At 41.3% G+C, this 19,325-nt stretch overlaps 3 protein-coding genes and 1 non-coding gene across 5 annotated transcripts in view; 1 reads left to right on the top strand and 3 right to left on the bottom strand.

The window, feature by feature from the left end:
* The window catches only part of LOC145449116 (ciliary microtubule inner protein 2C-like), a 231,067-nt gene that overhangs the window by 51,074 nt on the left and 160,668 nt on the right, over window positions 1-19,325 (bottom strand). The window lies entirely within an intron of this gene.
* Window positions 1-19,325, bottom strand: part of LOC145449112 (F-box only protein 28-like) — a 187,760-nt gene that overhangs the window by 132,065 nt on the left and 36,370 nt on the right. The gene's annotated exons all lie outside the window — the stretch shown is intronic.
* Window positions 6,827-16,547, top strand: LOC145449093 (uncharacterized). The gene is made up of 9 exons (XM_080327565.1): window positions 6,827-7,498; window positions 8,174-9,556; window positions 9,622-9,929; window positions 11,302-11,418; window positions 12,328-12,471; window positions 14,684-14,845; window positions 14,913-14,993; window positions 15,046-15,231; window positions 16,120-16,547. The coding sequence occupies exons 1-9, from the start codon at window positions 7,474-7,476 to the stop codon at window positions 16,306-16,308; spliced, it is 2,595 nt and encodes an 864-aa protein (XP_080183691.1). The 5' UTR covers window positions 6,827-7,473; the 3' UTR covers window positions 16,309-16,547.
* Window positions 11,760-11,841, bottom strand: Trnas-uga (transfer RNA serine (anticodon UGA)). The gene has a single exon. It is a non-coding gene; the product is annotated as a tRNA-Ser (tRNA).

The raw sequence follows: 19,325 nt of genomic DNA, 5'->3' as shown, positions 1-19,325 counted from the left end.
GTCGAAATTGTTGGCAAAGCGACGGAAGAGATTGATTTTATTATAGCATTGATCGCTCCAGGTGATACATTTGGTGTCGTTTAAAACGTCAGCTTGTACCTAAATGAGCGTTGTGGCTTATCTGGACTGGAATATAGGGCTGGAATTGGCGATATGACCAAATTTGTTGAACATCGTTTCATAGACAACCTAACACTTTCATGGGGTGAACAGAAAATTTTCAAATTTTCAAATTTTCTGTTATTTATTTTTATATAATAAATAGAAACCCTCTTCTCCTGTAGCAATGCGGCTATACTGGTTGGAATTGAACCAACTTTGGTGTGTAGGCTTAAATTAGGTAACCTAACAATTTTACCAAGTAGCCAGTACGATTTGAGAAAAAAGTCATTTTTGAAGAGCCCTATTGTACAGTGCACGTTGAATTAACTTCTTAAATATCGAGGCACCACCAGATTGTCAGTGACACTAATTTCCAGTTTATGTTGAAGGGGAACCTTCTATACTCCACCAAGGCTGAACGACGACGGACGGACTGGTAACGAGCGCACCAATATCGAATTTGAAGCCATTTGGTAAAAAGTGGATTTCTGCTGATAAGGTCGCGACATGCGCTCATTTCCGCAGTTACATATGAACAAATCGCACCATTTCAGGATTGAATTGGACTGTATGGCTTGATAATAACGAGCGCAGTGCCGGTATTAAAACATCGCGTCACTGTTTTAATGGAGTATCACGTGTACAATGCACATTGCACAAATGCACATGCAATGGCATGGAGTAAATTGCGTCCTCGTGCGGATATGACGTCGTCGACAGACGATACGAAGTAATTATCACGTCACAGGACTTTGCATACCCTCACAAAATGATGGTTCCTTGCGACGGCTGCAGCCGAACCATAGTTGCCAGAGCCAGAGAAGTGCTATCAATGAACCCCGGAGCCGGAGCTGGAGCAGTTTATAATTTACGACTGCTCCAAGGTCCTGCTCTATTAGCCATAGCAATACAGTTTCAAGTCGATAAGATTTGTTTTCAGGTTCGATATTGTATATTGCTTTAAGATAGACCTATACCGAGCAATATCTGGAACTTGTTTGTGGCAAATATTGATTCGAATAATATAGCAGTCCGACGTGACCTTTGTTTATCTATCCAGAACATACAGCTCACACTGTGTGGTAATTCCACATATTTAAACGCACCAATTCACAATGTAACAAAGCTGGCGGTCTAGCAATCATCGTCACTCGGACACAATGGAAAATCAGCTGAAGCCATTGATATGCGACAGATTTAGTGAACACAGTCTAGCATTTCAATACGACCAATTCCGATGTGAAAGTTTAGGCTGTGACAAGTGTGTTTAGTCGCGCTAATTACCTTGAACTGTTTTCAGTTGAGTTAAGTTTCGGTTCAAGTTATTTACACTGTGGACATTTTGACTGTGACTACGCAGTAAATATATTGTACATCAGCAATCTGCCCTCGCTGTATTTATCTGCAGAGTAGATATCGTATAGAAGGGGTGTCAAACTATAATTAAGTCGCGGGCCGGATTCAACGCTTCAAATCGCCCGTGGGCCGAACCAGTCAACTGATTCCAAAATGTTACCTCGTACTCACGCTTTTCACTTCAATATCTTATTTTCAAGCGTATAGGAATAATAATCGGCTCACGTGTGTTTTATTCGCGAACAATGGAATTGGAAAAATGTGGTGATTGTCTGGTTGAATACAGTGAAGAACCGATAAAACAGTGGCGCTAGCGACGATATAAGTTGGCATATTTCTATGCTCCCTTTGCTGTAGTCGTAATCTGGCATAAGCCCGGCGTATGCGCTGTGAGGAATACAAGATATTCAACTGTAAACGCGGACGTTGGAATTTTTATTATTATTAATAAGTCGCAAATCAGGTTTCTCATAAAACGGGGACCTATCGGGTGGGAACTGACACATGTGGAACTAATATATCTTCTATATAAACTGCATATAGTGGTTTCGTATTGGCGTTTTCGCTTCTGCGAAAAACTAATTTTTGGTCCATTTTTCCATAAAACTCTGAACTGAGTGTGCAGCTTTGCAGTAGTGAGAGTGAAATCACAACGCCGTATAGTCGGGTCGTTATAACGTGGCCTACGAACGTACTCGACATTTGATGTCAAGATGGAACATACAATGAAAGTATTTCCTGCAACAAATCTCAACATTTGTTACAAATGTGGTGGATGATATAAGAATTTTTCAATCAACCCAGAATTGCTTCGCGAGTCGGATGAAGTCGTCTGCTGGGCCGAATGCGGCCCGCGTGCCGTATGTTTGACACCCCTGTTGTATGGTATGTAGGGATGGTGTGAACGTGAGGTTCACGTTCGCGTTCTGTATGTGAACCTCGGAAATTTAGAGGTTCACGTTCACAAACGAACCTTGGAAGGTTCTGCACTGTGAACGTTTTTCATATATTACCATTTTCACTTTATTATCACATCTTCAATTGAAATTTACTGCATATCAACTGCGGGACACTCCATCAATGGCGCTGGCAGCATAACAAAATCAACACTAAACGCGCATGTACCTTGACAATCTCAAAAAATTCACTTGCTTTGTTTCAAAAGTTTGCTCGAAATATCCAGCTTTCCATTTGTGAATATTTAGTGACTCTCTGCTGTAAGCTTGACCCGCAAACACATAACATCAATAGCGAAGTACACTACATGTAGGTAGTCAGCGAATAATGCTTATTAAACCAATAAATGAATTTGATATAGTTGTCCGTTGTAAAAAATCTAGCAGGCGTGCGGGGTCAATCTTGATTTCATATTCATATTGTATCATAAAAACCAAATCCATGCGATTGGGGTGTTGGATACTGCTGTATAACCTGTTAATGGGGTAATATCGGTAGCATTCACAGAAACACGTTTTACACTCTGCTCAATATCAACGTGGCAATACTCACACGCCGAATCCATTGTCCGGTCTGGCCTATATCGTTAAGGCTTATATTTACTTGCAAGCGACGGGAGATATTGATTTTATCGGGTTATTATTTCATTTTATTGCATCAGTTGATACATTTGGCGACGTTTGAAACGTCAATAACTACTACTTCAGTATTGTGGCATTATGTGGCCTGAGTCGTCAACTGTACAACAGTAAATTTATATAGGCTATCACTTCACTAAAATGTAGGGTTGGAATATGCAATATGACGTCACGTGACGTCATGATGTTCACGTTCGTGTTCACACAGAACCTTTCACAAAGGTTCGCGTTCACACGAACCTGAACTATTCAGAGGTTCACACCATCCCTAATGGTATGGTATGATATGGGATAGTCTGTTGTTGGTTCAGTCAGTTCAAATTCAAGCAGTTTCTATTGTTTTAAGATTGTCGGATCGATTCCTGGTTTAGAGAGCTCGCCTCTACCTCGTTCGTCTGTTTATTGCCCACTTTTTATTTATCATTGAGTGTAAAATGTGCAATTATTGACTTCACCAAATTGTTTCGAATCCTGCCTTTTTTTGGTATTGCGATGCTTGTCATGCCTTGCATCGATAACAAAATTGATAGTTGACTGTTAGTTCGCGATGCGCTATATCATACGCCCCAAACGCAAGCTTCTGAGCAGGGATTTGGAGCTGGCACATATTTAAAACTGCTCCAGCTCCGGCTCCGGAGCTCTCTTCTATGATGAATTAGCTCCGGCTCCAGCTCCGGCTCCCGCTACGTAAACGATCGAATGTTTCAGTCACGTAGTCAATAAGCCCATTTACATGGCCGTTTGGGTCAGCTTCGAAGCTGACTCGTCAATCCGACTCTCTCGTTTTTGAAAAAGAGAAAAAGGCAGACGGATTCAATCTGTCTTGAGCTCAATCCGTTCCGCAGAGTCGCTTGGAGACGGCTTGAACATTACCGGTTCTTGAAAACGAATCCAGACTACAGCGACATACCAACATTTCATGTTCATATTTCACGAAACCGGCACGTATATCAACTGGGTGAATGTGAAAGCTCTATCAGTACATGATACTGCTTTTCTAATATGCATGTGGTCTTATTTGTTCAGCGTCACAACTTATGAAGCGAGTACAGCCAACAATATAACTTACACAACTCACTATCAGAAAGAATATATACACGGTGTATTTGGTCATTCTAGAATTGTGTTGAAGTATTTCCGGATATCTCAACTGCCGTAGCATATTCCCGAGCTGAATACCAAAGTGCTGTGTATCACTCGAGCTGCGATAAATATGACCATGTAAACTCGATCACTTTGACATGACGTAACTCCAAGACGACTTGGCTTCAAGACGACTTGACCATGTAGATGGGCTTAATAACTACCGTTGCGCCGAACCGTTATTTTGTGTGGGTATGTCCAGTCCGGTGACGTCATAATTACTCTATGTCGACTGTCGAAAACGTCATACTCGCATGAGAAATCACTCTATACGACATTGCTGCGTACCACATCAAAACACTAACGCGACGTTTTAATACCGGCGCTGCACTTGATCGCATCAAGCCATACTGTTGACTGTAATCTTGAAATTGTGCGACTGTTCAAGTCAATCAAGTGTATCCTGCAGCAAGCGCCACATGAGCGCATGTCGTGACCAGAGATGGCCACAGTCCGGTTCAGGAGCCGGAGCCGGAGCAGGATTTCATTGAATTTTTACCTGGCCGGACTGGAGCCGGATTTTGAATTTGCGGTGATGGTCGGATTTTAGCCGGATTTTTTGCTGCAATATGATTAATTAGCATTGTTATGGCAGGATTTTTTCGGATTCCAAGCTGGACCTTCAACAGCCGGACTCCGAATCTCACATTTCCAGCCGGATCCGGATAGATTCGGATCCCGAAATTTGGGAATCCGCCCATCTCTGGTCGTGACCAGAAATTCGCTTTCTACCAAATACTCAATGGGTTGAAATTCGATATTGATGCGCTCGTCTGGTGTCGATCAAGTTTACTGAAATATAGAAAGTTTTCCTTCAAAAGAACCAAATAAATGCAGAACTAGTGCCACTGAGAACCTGGTGTGCAGTGTACCGTGTCAGTAACGAATTAAACTATACAGGCTCATTGCAAGACAATTCAGGACTACGACTGTTTCAAGCAGACAAGAATAAATGCACAAAACCGATGATTACATGCGGGAAATCTCACATTCAATCACTAATTCCTATGTATTATTATATCAAACAGCATGAGGTTCGGGCATCGAAGTGACTAGCTCGCATCGCGAAAATTGTTCCCGGACTATAACGGCGTTCTGGGATGCGTTTCTCTATTTACGTTCGCAGATCCTTACAGCAATACACGATCATGCCCTGGATTGAATTCCAACTCGCAGGCACACACAATAACACACTGTTGAATTTCGCCGTATGATTAAAAATCTATCACTAAGGAACGGGCATTATTTGCTCGTCCAATTCAGAGAGTAGACGGCGTGTACGGTATCTCTGCGTGCGCGCATCCAAATCGACATGTGCAAGTGCATGAAGGTCACGCCTGTCCTCGGGCGTCGCTTCATTTAATTCAGTGTTTCTCAAACTTTTCCCCATCGCGCACAACTAATTTTTTTTTACCACACGGCGTTCCACCAACTTGTTTTTCACTACAGGTCGCACCACATGAATTACTTATCTTACTTGAATGTACCGGTGTTTGTTGGTTATTCCTGTTAGTACTGTACCGCAACACCAACGGAGAGCAAGAAAGCACGATTTAATGAGATAATTGTAACTGTTTCTGATGCAGAAGCCCGCCAATCTGAGGTACCACATTGCTCACAGCACTCTTCGCGTACCACCTAAGAAGCTCTCGTGTACCACTGTGGACTGTGGTACACGTACCACACTTTGAGAACCACTGTCTAAATACTAGGTCAAGTTTTTGCAACTTTTGCAACTTTTTTTACAGCTTTCGACAGCGTCCTAGATACTCAGAATCTATGTACTATGATGTTTTAAGCTGTTTCGAAGGATTTTATAATGGAACATTTTGCAACTTTTCACTATTTCTTATGCCAATTTTTACTGCAACTTCTATCAAATATTGCGTACAGATGTAAAGGAGTGATTTAAAAACATGCTATAAACTATTTCTAGTGTGGTTCTATTGCCTTTGATTGCATAACAAAGAGATATATGATGATTTAGCTGCATATCACTGTTGTCTGTGACACAATGGTTTGTAAGCAAGAAGTTCAACTACCCCTGCCAAGCACGACGGTGCCCGAACAATTTGAAAATAGATCGCTTTTTAAAATTTGTTGTTGAAATTTGAAATAGTTTCCCATTTCACGAACGCCCAGGCGAGACCGCCGAAAATTACATTTTCACAGGTTCACGTTTTTCAGGCTATTGATTTTTTTAAAGTCGCCAGGGGATAGTTTTTCTCTAATGCCCTGGGTCAGGTTTGCAGATTTATGACGTTTGGGGTGTGTTATTCGACTTGGGGGGTATCGCTATCCTGTTTGGCTTTTGGGGGAAAGTTATTCCCGCATTGCGTAATTTTCTTACTTTGAGTCGGGAAAAGGGTAAATTTGACGGTTTCGTCAGATCGTTAAATGGTGAGGTAAAAAATTTGACAGCTCTGCAGGAACGAGGTTATACAACGGAACCTTTCGAGTATTTTATACCCTAATAATTCCACAGATTTTTTAAATGCAACTTTTTACTGCAACTTAATTCCTCGCGATTTTACTGCAACAAAAACTTGCCGTACTAATTACTCATCAGTTAATTTGCTCAGATCACATGAGCACCAGCCCCATTTTGTGAAATACATAGTGATCGCGTTATATATGAATAGTCTGAACATGCTTAGTTTGAAAATTGTGGCGCCAGAAAAGCAGCAATTTCTAATATATTGAACGATTACCGTAAAATTTAGCGAATTCAGTCAAAAGTATTAGCATAGCATCTTATAAAATACATCGGAGCCGGAGCTACTTTTCAAACAACAGGCTCTAGCCCCAGCTCCGGCTCCATCAGAATGTTATTTAGAGCTCCGGCTCCAGCCCCGACTCCGTTGAAAATACACGGCTCCGAGGCTCCTTATTCCGGCTCCGGCTCCAAAGCCCTGCTTCGGAGACAACAAATTGCAGTAATAGATACGCTTTATTTAGCTATGGGCTAAATATGCAGACGTTTGTGATAGTGTTTACACTATCCTAGAAATGATATATCTCTTGCTCGCAACTCACGAAATTAACAGGTATATATTAAGTATATTATTGCGAGGCAGTCGCCGGTCACCACGGATTTGACGAACTTGTAAATTCCGTTTTCATGAGATATCATTATTTTGCGATAGATGTGAGAATGTTTCTACGAATAAATGTTACATCTCATTCTGTATTTGTCGTGAACATCAATAGATGCGCGAAATCAGGCGATAACTATTACTAATTCGGAGATATCGGAAGCACAAGAGACTTTTCTGATATGGCAGAAAGACTTGGCCCCAAAGGTAGGTCACCTGTTTTCATTCTTCGTAATTAATGTCATTTTGATGCTCTTATACTGAACTCCGTTGAACTACATTCTTGTCATAGTTTCATTTTGGTTATGACTCTTTTTGATCAACATGGGGTACCGTACTGAATCGCCGTGTTTCAACGTCCGTATCGCTCGCTCCCGTTAAGTTTAGAGCGCAACCAATTAGTTCAACGGGTACAATATCTTTTCACCCGTTTTATTCAACCTCAAGTTTTTACGCGTCTGGTTACATGCAATTAACTAAAAACGGAAAGTCTCGATTTTCATATTGACACAAGATGTCACATTAATTCACAGATATGAGTTTTAAAAGTCCAAACCAGTTAGTTGTGGGTATTTTAGGAATTCGTGGTAAATCAGAATTAGACTGACAGTGTCCACCATTTCTCCTTGTGCAATAATATTCATATTAATGCCATGAAATCCCTGCCATTGAAGGAATTAGTGACAAAATGGGGACGTTAATATCAGATTAGTGTACTAGACTATACTTATCGGTACAATAATTTTCCACGAAGCATATCTCATTTGGCAAGCATAGGAGTCTTCAATTGATATCTGATCATCATGAAATTCCAACGATTCCAACGAGCAGTACGACACCACTCATGCACGCGTACATTCGAAACGCATATTTTGTATTTAGAAAAACACCTATTGAGGAAGTTCACGAAGAAGGTAAACGAGTATACGTGGAAAACCATTCAAAGCAACGCAGGATTTCACAAGCAATTTCTACAAAAGAAGGAGTTCAACCCGCAAATAAAGGTGGGAATCAATTTGTACAGCAAGGTAGACGATTCACAAGATGGAATAATCCCCCTTCTCCGCCCGAAATGTGGTAAAATTACGACCCTTCGAGAGTATTTGGATATCGTCCAGATAGCTCGTCCCAAAGCGAAAGCTCTCGTGGGAGAACCTGGCAGCGGTAAATCTGTTTTGTTGGCACGAATGGCAAGATATTTTCTTCTGGCAAATGGCTATTTAAAAAAGGGTAAGCTGAAAACGCTACGCGACAAATTCATGAAGGATTTCCGCCCCAGCAATAACAACGACGCATACCATGCCGTTTTTCTCATGAATGTTAGAGATATCCCGCACCTTAACGATGTCACCCTCGCTGAGTGTATTTTCAACCAATCCGTCACTGGGATAACACCCGAAGAAGCGCGGTGCGGCGTGCAAGCAATTGTGGACAAAAAAGTAGAAATAATCGTATTCTTCGATGGGCTTGATGAGGCCGGCTGGAATCCGATTGAAGACCACAGTGCCGATGAATGGACCAAAACCAGTACCGCTGCAATATTCGGCAATATCCTATCTGGACGCGTGTTGTATGATGTTCCGATTACAGTTGCTTCAAGGCAATATTCCGTGACTGCCTTGCCATGGGATCTACGTCCCAAGTACGTCGCCGGCCTGGTGGGATTCAGCGCAGTCGACTCGGCAGATATATATCGCAGAATTCTACTCGATGACGCCAATGCAGATTGGCATACAATGTGTACTTCATCCACTCGTTACATGTGGCTTAATCCGTTGTGTCTGATATTATACACTGAGACCGCGAAGGAATTTCGGGAGACTGAACCAGAGTATGTTTCAGAACTGTTGTGCGCAATCATAGGAATACTATTCCGAGACATATGCGACGATCTTACTATCAATGTCAAGCAAATTGCGTTTAACAGTGTACTGGAGGGAAGGGAAGTATTCTCGCCAGAATATCTCGCAGACTTCGGAATTCAACACGAAAGTATCTTGACTCTGACCAAAGAAACGTATGGGTTACATATTCTGAGACGAGTACACGTGAATGATGACGTAATCAGTTATATGTTCCTGCATAAAGTATTGAAGGAGGTACTAGCGACTTTGTATGTTGCGGAAATGGATTTTGATCAGTTTAAGAAAACTGTGGATGAGGAATTCGGAAAAGAAAATTGGTCGATAGTACGAATTTTTGCGTGTGGAATATTAAACAATGATCGTACGAAGAAAATACTAGACAAGAAGGCTTTGCAGCAACGTTAGTACCGATTTGGCATACACGAATCCGCTCAATGTGCTGTTCAACTTTGCGTTTTGATTCAGATGAAAGGGAAGCGAAATCCGAATATTTGATGCAACATTTGAAAAATCAGTACTCGTCCCAACTTACGTCGGCACAAAAATTTCACATCATCTGCGCTTTGCACGAAGCTGACATGATGGGCCACATCGCCGAATTCACACGAAATCTCGACTTAGCAAATTTAGTTTTCACACCGGCGACAACGAATGCTTTCTGTTCTGCTGTGAAAAACCTCTCAGACATCCCTTCTCTTTCGCTGACGTTTTGTGGGGTCGACGATACTTTTTTGAGCATATTTGCATCGCGAATGAGAGGCTCGGGAATTAAGGTAAGTGCAAGGGCTACTGCAAACAGCACGAACAATGTGTCCGGCATATTCGTTGACTAGAGACTGTAAAACAGCCGAATGTGGCCATTAACGAATTACCTATACTTTTCCAAACTAATCAAGTAGGTTTAGTCTAGGGCTATGTAATCGTCTTACTTCACGACCGACTCCAGCTTGGACGATAATATTTTCTAAGCAGAACTCCTACTCTAATATTTCTTTCAACTACTCGGAGATTTATGTGTTTGTTTCGGTCTTAGTTCAGAGTCAAGTGTACCTGTTTGATGCTGGTGTGATCAGACTATAGATGACCTTCACGGTCTTATCGATCATTCCTATCTAATACCGAATACTGTGCATGCATATTTTCTGTACCACCACCACTGCCGTGTGTTATGTATTTTGGTTTGATGAAAATAAAGACTCTCTCTCTCGCTCTCTCTCTCTCTCTCTCTCTCTCTCTCTCTCTCTCTCTCTCTCTCTCTCTCTCTTATTACCAAGTAAAACAATCAACATTTTCTTAAATTGAAAGAAATTTTGCTCACAGGAAGAGATAAGTTTATTAAAGCTCGCTTTCGTGAAAAACGTAATATCTTCTTTAACTGCAATGACACGTTTTAGTTACAGTAGAGAACATTTGACCCTGTGTTAAAGTAGTCGGATTCTCACCAAATCTAGCCAGTGTGTGTTTGCCTGACTCCGACCCATCAAGTGAAAACTGATGAAACACCGACTCCACAGCCTTGGTGCATATGCATTAGGGGTGTTCAAAATGACTTTTTCATCAAATTGCACTGGCTATACTTGATAAACTTGTTAGGTTACCTAATTAAATCCTGTACACCAAATTTGGTTCAATTCCAACTAGTAGCCGCATTACTAGTTACTACAAGAGAAGTTTTTTTATTATATCAAGATAAATAAATAAATTCAAAATTTTCTGTTCACCCCATTAAACTGTTAGGTTGTCTATAGAAACGATGCTCACCAAATATAGCTCCATTTCAACCAGTGGAAGCGAAGTTATTGCCGTGGAAAAATTTGGATTTGAATATAATAGTATTTACGGTGGCAAAGTCCATAATTTTATTTGTTACAGGTGTGCCCAACGTAAATACTATATTATTCAAATACAAATTTTTCGACGCCAATAACTCCGGTTCCACTTGTTGGAATTGAGCCAAATTTGGTGAACATCCTTGATATTTTGTGAAATTTTACCCCATTATAAGCCGACTATTTATTGTACTTGTGCATCATCCGTGACAACTTTGGCCACCTCTGAAAACAGACTAACTTGCAACCTTCAAATCAAGATGTCGATAGCGAAATACGTAGGCTAATTTCAACCATTACCGATTCTATTTCCCAGATCGCAAGACTCAGTGTGCGAGACCATGGCGACTGGACGAATTTTGAACTTTGGAGACAGATAGTCGATAACGTTTCGATTTCAACATGCTACTTCGAGATAATCCGCAACAATAAGGTGACTTCAGTCTTCATGTATTCGCGCTTTCGAATATTCCGGCTCCAACCGTATAGATCGCATTCTGAGACATGATTCAATTTCGGAGTGCCCACGGCAAAAGTTTGTCGATCTCGGAATGTTGCTCAATGGACCTGAGATTGTGATACAATAACAACACAGGGAGCAGCCGAACCGACATGTTGCGGTCATAGTCGCACACCCACATCAGCCTCTTATTTTTCCCTGACGCTAAATGTTCCAGTCAACTTCGAAATGCTTCGCTGCAACGCCCGTGATACGTGGACTCGTTTATCCTTCGCGAGTAAACTGAGACAGCTGTAAACAAATATACAAAACGACGCTGCGAGCAGGGTTCGAACCTGCGCGGGAATATCCCATTGGATTTCAAGTCCAACGCCTTAACCACTCGGCCATCGCAGCTGAGTGCTACAAATTGCTCTAGCTTAATTCCACATCAGGAAAGGACAAAGGTGAACGGATCCTATAGTCTGCATCTCACCGAGAACGACTGACTTACTGCATGATGCCCCTAACATCTATACGAAAATTTACTGGTGCGGCACCACAACTTGCTGTAAATGAAATGATGAATTGTTCAGATTTCGCCATTGCTTAGAGCGTAAAGTATGGTTTGTGGCGCTTTCTGCTACCACATCACGCTCATACTAGTTTCTGTGAATTAGCAACATACAACCATCCTTACGATCAACCATCTTTATGATGCAATGCATAGGTTCTGTTCCATGTACCCCACGAACAATGGGAGAGAGGCAAGGTAATGAGCAGCTATTTCACCCCGTACTTATTTACATTAACTGTTATGGGTGCAAATATTAATTTTTATATTATTGTCTGCTTATGCTCCATATAAAGTGCGCACCTGCAATGATTTTCATTGATTTTCAGTTCCAAACGGATATAGACACTGTTTCGAAGACTCTGGAATCAGTAGGAGGACGCGTCGAACGCTTGCAAATGGCGAGCTTCGGCACGCTTGAACTGGATTTGCGACAAATTCGCGTTTTAGTCCAATCCAATGTCGAAACCACGGTATGAGATTGCTAAAGTAGTCGGCGAATTAGAGATAGAAGTAGAAACATTTTTCCGAATCGGATTTCCAAGACATTGCAAAATTTCTTCAAAGCAAAGTCAAAAATGAAAGCCTGAAAGGTAAAGGAGTAACTATAGTTCGAAGAAGTAGATTTGGTCGAGAGATCGCATACCTTGAATATTTAATCGCACGTGACTTATTTCGGAATGGCAATGTCGAATGTGCTCATTATCCACATTATAACTGTCCGACAGTTATGTTGCTTCTTCTCTCTGGTCACCATTGGTATATCTGTGACATCGATAACAAATTGCGTGGAGGGAGAAAAACAGTTCATAAAGCGTTTTCCAGGAAAATAGACCAAAAACCATAGCTGTAGCCTACATAGAGGCGAAAGATCGAGACTAAACCGTTCTAGGCAAGTTATCGTGAAATGATTTAAAAATCTGTTGTCACCTTGCCATATAACTGTTGACTTGATAGATATACAGACTTCAGGGCCATTATATACAATTCCATCCATCAAGTGTGTGTTAAAGGTAAGTCAGTCGAGGTAAAAATATTTTCTTCACATCTCGCAGTCATTTAGTGTGGTGAGTATACCTTAAGTGCGGCGGTCGAAATCGAATCCATAGAAACTAGGACGTTGATTGAACATTCAACACCAAATTAAAATGGCCTGCGTTTACAGCTACAAGACTCGGCAATTCCGTTGTTTTCGAATGCAGGTGTGACCAATGAGCTACTGTGGCGCTGAGTCAATTTTGAAGATATGCGTACTTCGGGCGTAAAAATAGCATAAACGAAAATCTGGTAGACAGCCTATAGCATTATAGTAGATAAGTAGAAGCATGCAAGTTTACAGAATCGTATTGCAGAATGCAACGTCACTATATTATAGGGTTGCCATACGTCCGGAATTTCCCGGACATGTCCGGAATTTCACTGAAAAATCTGCGTCCGGGAGGAATTTCTAAAATATGGCTAAATGTCCGGAATTTTGAAGGCTGGAAGCAGGCTTAAAAGTTTTACGTAAATGAACATAAACAATATTATTTTCAAGCGGATTTATGCTATTCAAAATTGTTCTTCGCGCCGCGCGCGAGATAATGCAACGTATAATGATATTAGTATGGGCACCAGGCACCACCCTCGCCAAAAAATGCAATGAGAATAAATATTAATAACCATCATTTACTGAAATAAGTCTGATTGTAATCGCAATTATAAGCTAACGGTGTATTCCTACAGTTGGTTGAGGCCGATTGGATGCTTCAATCACAGACAGTGGTTCCAAATGTTGGGGTCGTCCGCCTTCATCTGGGGATCGTGATGATGTTGGACGTAATCAACTTCCTAGGCCGTGAGTAAGTGTCGGCAAGCTGATTTTTTTTTAGTAATCAGCTTATCAAGTTTTGAGCTTTGCCACGGAACATTTTCAAGTAGGAAATGAGGTCGCGACCATAAAAGGTTGGAAATCACCGGATGTGCAACCTGCTGGTGCATTTTATAGTAGCCTAATATATCGAAGAATCAAAATAATTGACAGAATTCATACATAAAATTCAACAGTCAAATGCATATAGTAAGTGCCCAACAAGTTACATTGATCGACTACCCTATGGTGGGCCAAGATCAGTGCTTTTTTGGGCGGAAGGGGGGAGAAAAAATGTTGTTTCGGACCTGATTAAAACACATAAACAGATAGCCGCACCGACCCAACTGTATAGCAGCGCTGTCAAACACAATCCTGACAGGCCTGACACGGCCCGCCAGATGATTTCATCCGGCTCGTGGACGAATCTATTGCAAACCCTAGCAAGTAGCAATCACCAGAGCTCACATTACAGATGGCCCAATTCATGACCTATGTTCCACTTCATTCCTGTATAGTGTACACAGTCGATGGGCAATGCTTTGCTAGCGTGACGTCATCTGGACGGTCAATGTGTTACACCTCATTTTAAAATCCGCTAGTGGGCGCTAAAGAGTGTCCGGAATTTGCTTCACCAAAATATGGTAACCCTACTATATTATAACCCTGTTTTTGCTATCATGGCATATAGGCAATTAGGCATACGATTGAAAATCGCTTCATTGCGAATCACGCCAATCTAATTTTGGAATGATGATTGAAATCAAATTTTTACGTTTTTGATGTCTCAGACAACTTCACGGCTTGTCGAAAAATGGCATTAACTTATTTTGCAGATAAAAACAATGCGTATACTGCATCAGACCCCGCTTTCTGGTGACGACTGGAGACAAATAGGATTAATAACGCACAATTGTGACGTCTCGCTTGCTTGGCACGTGCAATCCGAGACTCTGCCAGACTTACGATCGATGATAGGCAGCCACAGCGATGTCAAGGTATATATTACGCCGTTTCCCAACCAGAAGTTCGCTTCCTTACTTGCATGCTTCCCGCACTCTACAGCCTCGTCGACTTACAATCTGGGCTCTGAGACGTAGCGAACTCTTTTTTGAAAATAATGGAAGTGTAGCAACAAATGAAAAAGTAAGGAATAGGCCAACGTTTATGCAACAGGCAAGAAGGTTTCTTTTTACAGAGAAAGGTTATGTCGGTAACAATGTGTAGCGATCTGTTGTGGCGGCACCCAAAAGATCTGGGGCATCTGATAGCTGACTGTGAATTTGATGAATTGGTTCTAACTCCGCAAGGAAGGTTCCTGTCAGTTCCGGCCCGGTGGGATATCGACGTTGAATCGCTAGCGTCTGGGCTAAACGGGTTCAAGGCAAGAGTAGAGTACACTGCTTATATTTCGAGACTGCTGTAAACGAAAATTGATTATATTAGACTGATTTATGCCGTAGCTTACGGTGCATACCCGATCGGGGACACTTTATAGTGCAGACTTACGCTTTCATGCCCGTTCAGGGTGATGATTTTGAGTCAAGTGGACCAATGCATTTGGACATATCAATCAATCAATCCGTTTTATAAAATATTTTCATCGTTTCAAAACACCACAAAACTGCGATACAATGAAAAGATAGGAAGGTGTCGAAACAGCTTGGAGTAGTCTTTAGGATCCCAGGTGGTGAAAGTGTTTTGATAACATTACCACATTTAGAGGTGGTAGTCCGCACTTTTAGGCTAACAGTGTATCTCTGTCGGATATGGCGTGTCCTTTGATCGAAAATCAAATTACAAACTTGAACAACGTACCAACGCCAACTTCAGACCCTGACTATAATTGTATACTATAACATGTTAACTACACGTTTTTCATAGGCCTACTGTAAAGGCAACCGTACATTCCGTTAATTTCCACCATAGCATATTATATAGTGTGAAAATCAGAGCATCGACACATTCTGGTACAAACTTGCGCTCTGACTTCGATGTTAGTTGGTGAGATATACGAAGATTCAAATGATTTTTTTACATGTGCCTCTAGGCTGCATGGGGATATACCGACACCTGTCTAGGATGTATTTACACATGAACTGGTGTATTTCGCCAACTTTCATCAACTGGAAATGGATGTGACAGCAGATCTCTGTACCAGAAAGTACGGTTGACCTGAATTCAAGCTTCCGCAATTGAGGAAATCTCTACAAATAAACCAAACCCGTCTATAATATAATATGGAGAATTCACGTGGATTTCTTTCAAATAGATCGGACTGCTTGCTGTGGAACGTGGCTATGGTGAATCTCAACTTTCCGACATTATGCGCTGTTGCGATGTACAAGAATTTTACATTTATAAGGATGTCGTCTCACGGAATACCCTGGAAAAACTGCGAAAACACACCTCAGTGACTATACTACCCAAAGTCGAATGGCGTGATCGATTTTTGAAATGATTGCGATAATATTCACGAGAAGACATCCAGTGTATCTGTGCCTTTGCCCAAATTTGTTTCCGTTATTTCGTCACATAACCAATGCGTTACGTTGGCCTGTCGCATGTCAAAATGGCCGTTTTAATATATTTTGCAGATTCCAGGTTGTAATTTGGCGGGATATCGTTTTTGACGTCGGAGGTTGGCAGCGTCTTCATTCGGTACCAGTGATGATAAGTTAATAGATATGATAAGCAAAATGACTCGTAACTGTCCATCATTAAAGGCGAGAAGATCACTAGCAAGCATGGTACAGGAGGACATAATGAATTACACTATTGCTACAGTCCTATACAATTGAGAGTCAGACGATACCAACGTTATTGCACCTCTACAACACCATGTACGAGTACTTATACCACTTCTGAAATCAGGCAACCCCGAAACCATCCATTTAAGACATTGGTTTTTAAAATGGGCGCCAGCGCCCCCTGACGGCGTTCGAGAGCGTGAAGGGGGATCCGGTCATGAAATGGGCGATTGGGGAGTGCTGGTTATAAAATTTGGCGGTAGGGAAGCGCCGAGAGAAAATGGGGCGGTGTAGGTTTAGAAGGCAACTGTTGCGTAGTGTTGAAGCGATTGATAGATAAATCTGCAACAAATACGCAGTAAAATGCGAAATCGATTCAGTCAGGACAAATTAGGGTAATTCGTCTATTTATTAGGCTGTACCGGAAAAACACACTGTTACTTGACAATGTTAATCCTGCCTATGAATGGACCAATTTAGCAGTCGGAAGAATCGCATGTGTGCTGTTAGAACTACGAAGTATTTGAGCAGGTATTGATCACTGCAAGTTGTGATGGCTTTTTTAAGAGAAGCAGTCTTTCGTGATTTTAATCCCTATGTTTCGGTAAACATTCGATTCGACATGATCCAAAAGATCACGTTATTGGGCACTGTGTATATTCTTCGGAAGGCCTTGAATGCACCACTGGAATAAAATTACACTAGTGAACAGTGTTGGGATCAAGTCACTACCTTCGAGTCACGAGTCATTTCGAGTCATTGCACATTTTGACTCGAGTCAAGTCAAGTCAATCGATTTTCGAAGGTGACTCGAGTCAAGTCAAGTCACTCGATTTTTGGAGGTGACTCGAGTCAAGTCGAGTCAAGTCAAGTCAAGTCACGAGTCAAGTCACAACTCAAGTCAAGTTGCCTTTTTGAAGTATGAAGGATGATTACTTCATTGCATTTTACTAGCCGTCTGAAATACAGATTGAGTGGTCATTGATTTTGAACCGATGAACGAATACAGAGTTAAATATACAGGCAAGAAGACGCTGTATCACTCACATATTTGCATAGCCTAAGTTTATAGTTACCAGCCAAAATAGAGAATAGAGAAACGAATGGATAGGATGCAATACATTACCCATTTACAAATTAATATGATACAATGGTTGAGGACTATATGTAAACTATATCCGAATTCAATTTCAATAACACAAGAGGTTTGGTCAAGGTATAAGAACAGAGAAGAGCATTTAGCTATTGAATAACTTTACTATACTAGTTTACGACAACGTAAGCTGTAAGCGTCGATCACTTCGTTTGCGGTCATTATATTTGTGAGAGAACAATGGAGGCTCAGTTAAACGCACGATCATTGAATGATTGGTCGCTCCCACGGGCTACAGCAGCGTTTCGTAAACATCCGAACATATGCAAGATACGGTGATTTTTATCGACACCGATTACTTGATGACTTGAAATTGACTCGTGAATTTTGCTCCGAGTCACGAGTCAATCCACATTTATGACACGCCGAGTCAAGTCAAGTCAAGTCATTTTAGCAAAGTGACTCGAGTCAAGTCAAGTCATACGAAAAAGGTGACTCGAGTCTGACTCGAGTAAAGTCATGACTCGAGTCATCCCAACACTGCTAGTGAATCACAGCATCATTTCTGTAATTTAGATTCTTCATTTTCAATCATCTCTACCTCTGCTCTGTAACCCTTGCCTTCTTCATCTAGTGCAATTCTGTAATCTGACTTCTCCATGTATTGCATAGGAATATCAATTTGACTGTATTACTGAAATTTTAAAAATTTACTCCAAATTCGCCATTTTCCTTTGGGTGCAGGTCGCTCCCCGGATTATGTGTGTATTGACCAGTTTCTTACTGTGAATAAAGAATATAATAATAATACACCAGCTTCATCCGTCTCGTTATTAGCTGTAATAAATGCAGAACAATTTTCGTTTTGTGATTTAGGCGTGGCGAGGGGGGTCGGGGGGCGCTGGCAGTTTATTCGGTGTCCATGAGGACGGTGTATCTTTAAAAATTTTCGGGAACACTGATTTAGGATGTCGGTTTCGAAATAGGTATGCTAATGTCAACAGTTTCCTGTTCTATTTCCAGATCGCAAATCCCAGTGTACAGAAATTGTCGACCGGGCAAATGATAAATCTTGGAGACAGATCAGTGAACACGTTTCGATCTAAACATGCTGATTCGGGATAGTCCGAAAGGAATGTGTTTCGTGCCTATCTCTATGTACCTGCGTTCCGTAACTCCAAGTAAAGTTTGCATTCTCGGCCCGAATTTAATTTACTAATCGCTTACCACAGAAAGTCATCATTCTCCGGATGCTGCACAATTGCCCCAAGATTGTTGTACAATCAAAAGATAAGGATCGAGCAACCAAAGCGTTCTATGTATTAGTAGCTAGGGTTACCATATATTGGGATCAGTAAAGGGGGACACTTCTTACTAATCACAGAAGTCAGATTAAAGAACTTGAAAGCTGCAAATTTTATATCTTTACGGGAAATCCTTTTGTGTTAACGAGAAAATGTAAATCTTTGCATTCCTACTCCCGAAAGACTCGTTCGAACATCCACATTATAGATTCCGCATCATTTATGCCGTTTTTTTTAGTTGTGCATGTCCATCAACCTGGCTGTCAAGGCTGTGAAGGAGGACTAACTCCCAAATAGGAGGAAATTTAGGGTGTCCTCAGAGGACATTTTA

Source organism: Botryllus schlosseri, chromosome 10, assembly GCF_051294905.1.
Source record: "Botryllus schlosseri isolate E-star chromosome 10, Bs_hap1, whole genome shotgun sequence".
Taxonomy (NCBI): Eukaryota; Metazoa; Chordata; class Ascidiacea; order Stolidobranchia; family Styelidae; genus Botryllus; species Botryllus schlosseri.
The sequence above is the reverse complement of the archived record's forward strand: the minus strand, read 5'-3'. Positions and strand labels throughout refer to the sequence as shown.

What these genes read in the sequence shown, in the direction of transcription:
- LOC145449093 (XM_080327565.1), top strand. Translation starts at nt 7,474, where the DNA reads ATGGCAGAAAGACTTGGCCCCAAAG. An exon ending in CAAGAAGGCTTTGCAGCAAC is followed by an intron (nt 9,557 to 9,621) that starts GTTAGTACCGAT and finishes GTTTTGATTCAG; the next exon opens with ATGAAAGGGAAGCGAAATCC. An exon ending in AATCCAATGTCGAAACCACG is followed by an intron (nt 12,472 to 14,683) that starts GTATGAGATTGC and finishes CTTATTTTGCAG; the next exon opens with ATAAAAACAATGCGTATACT.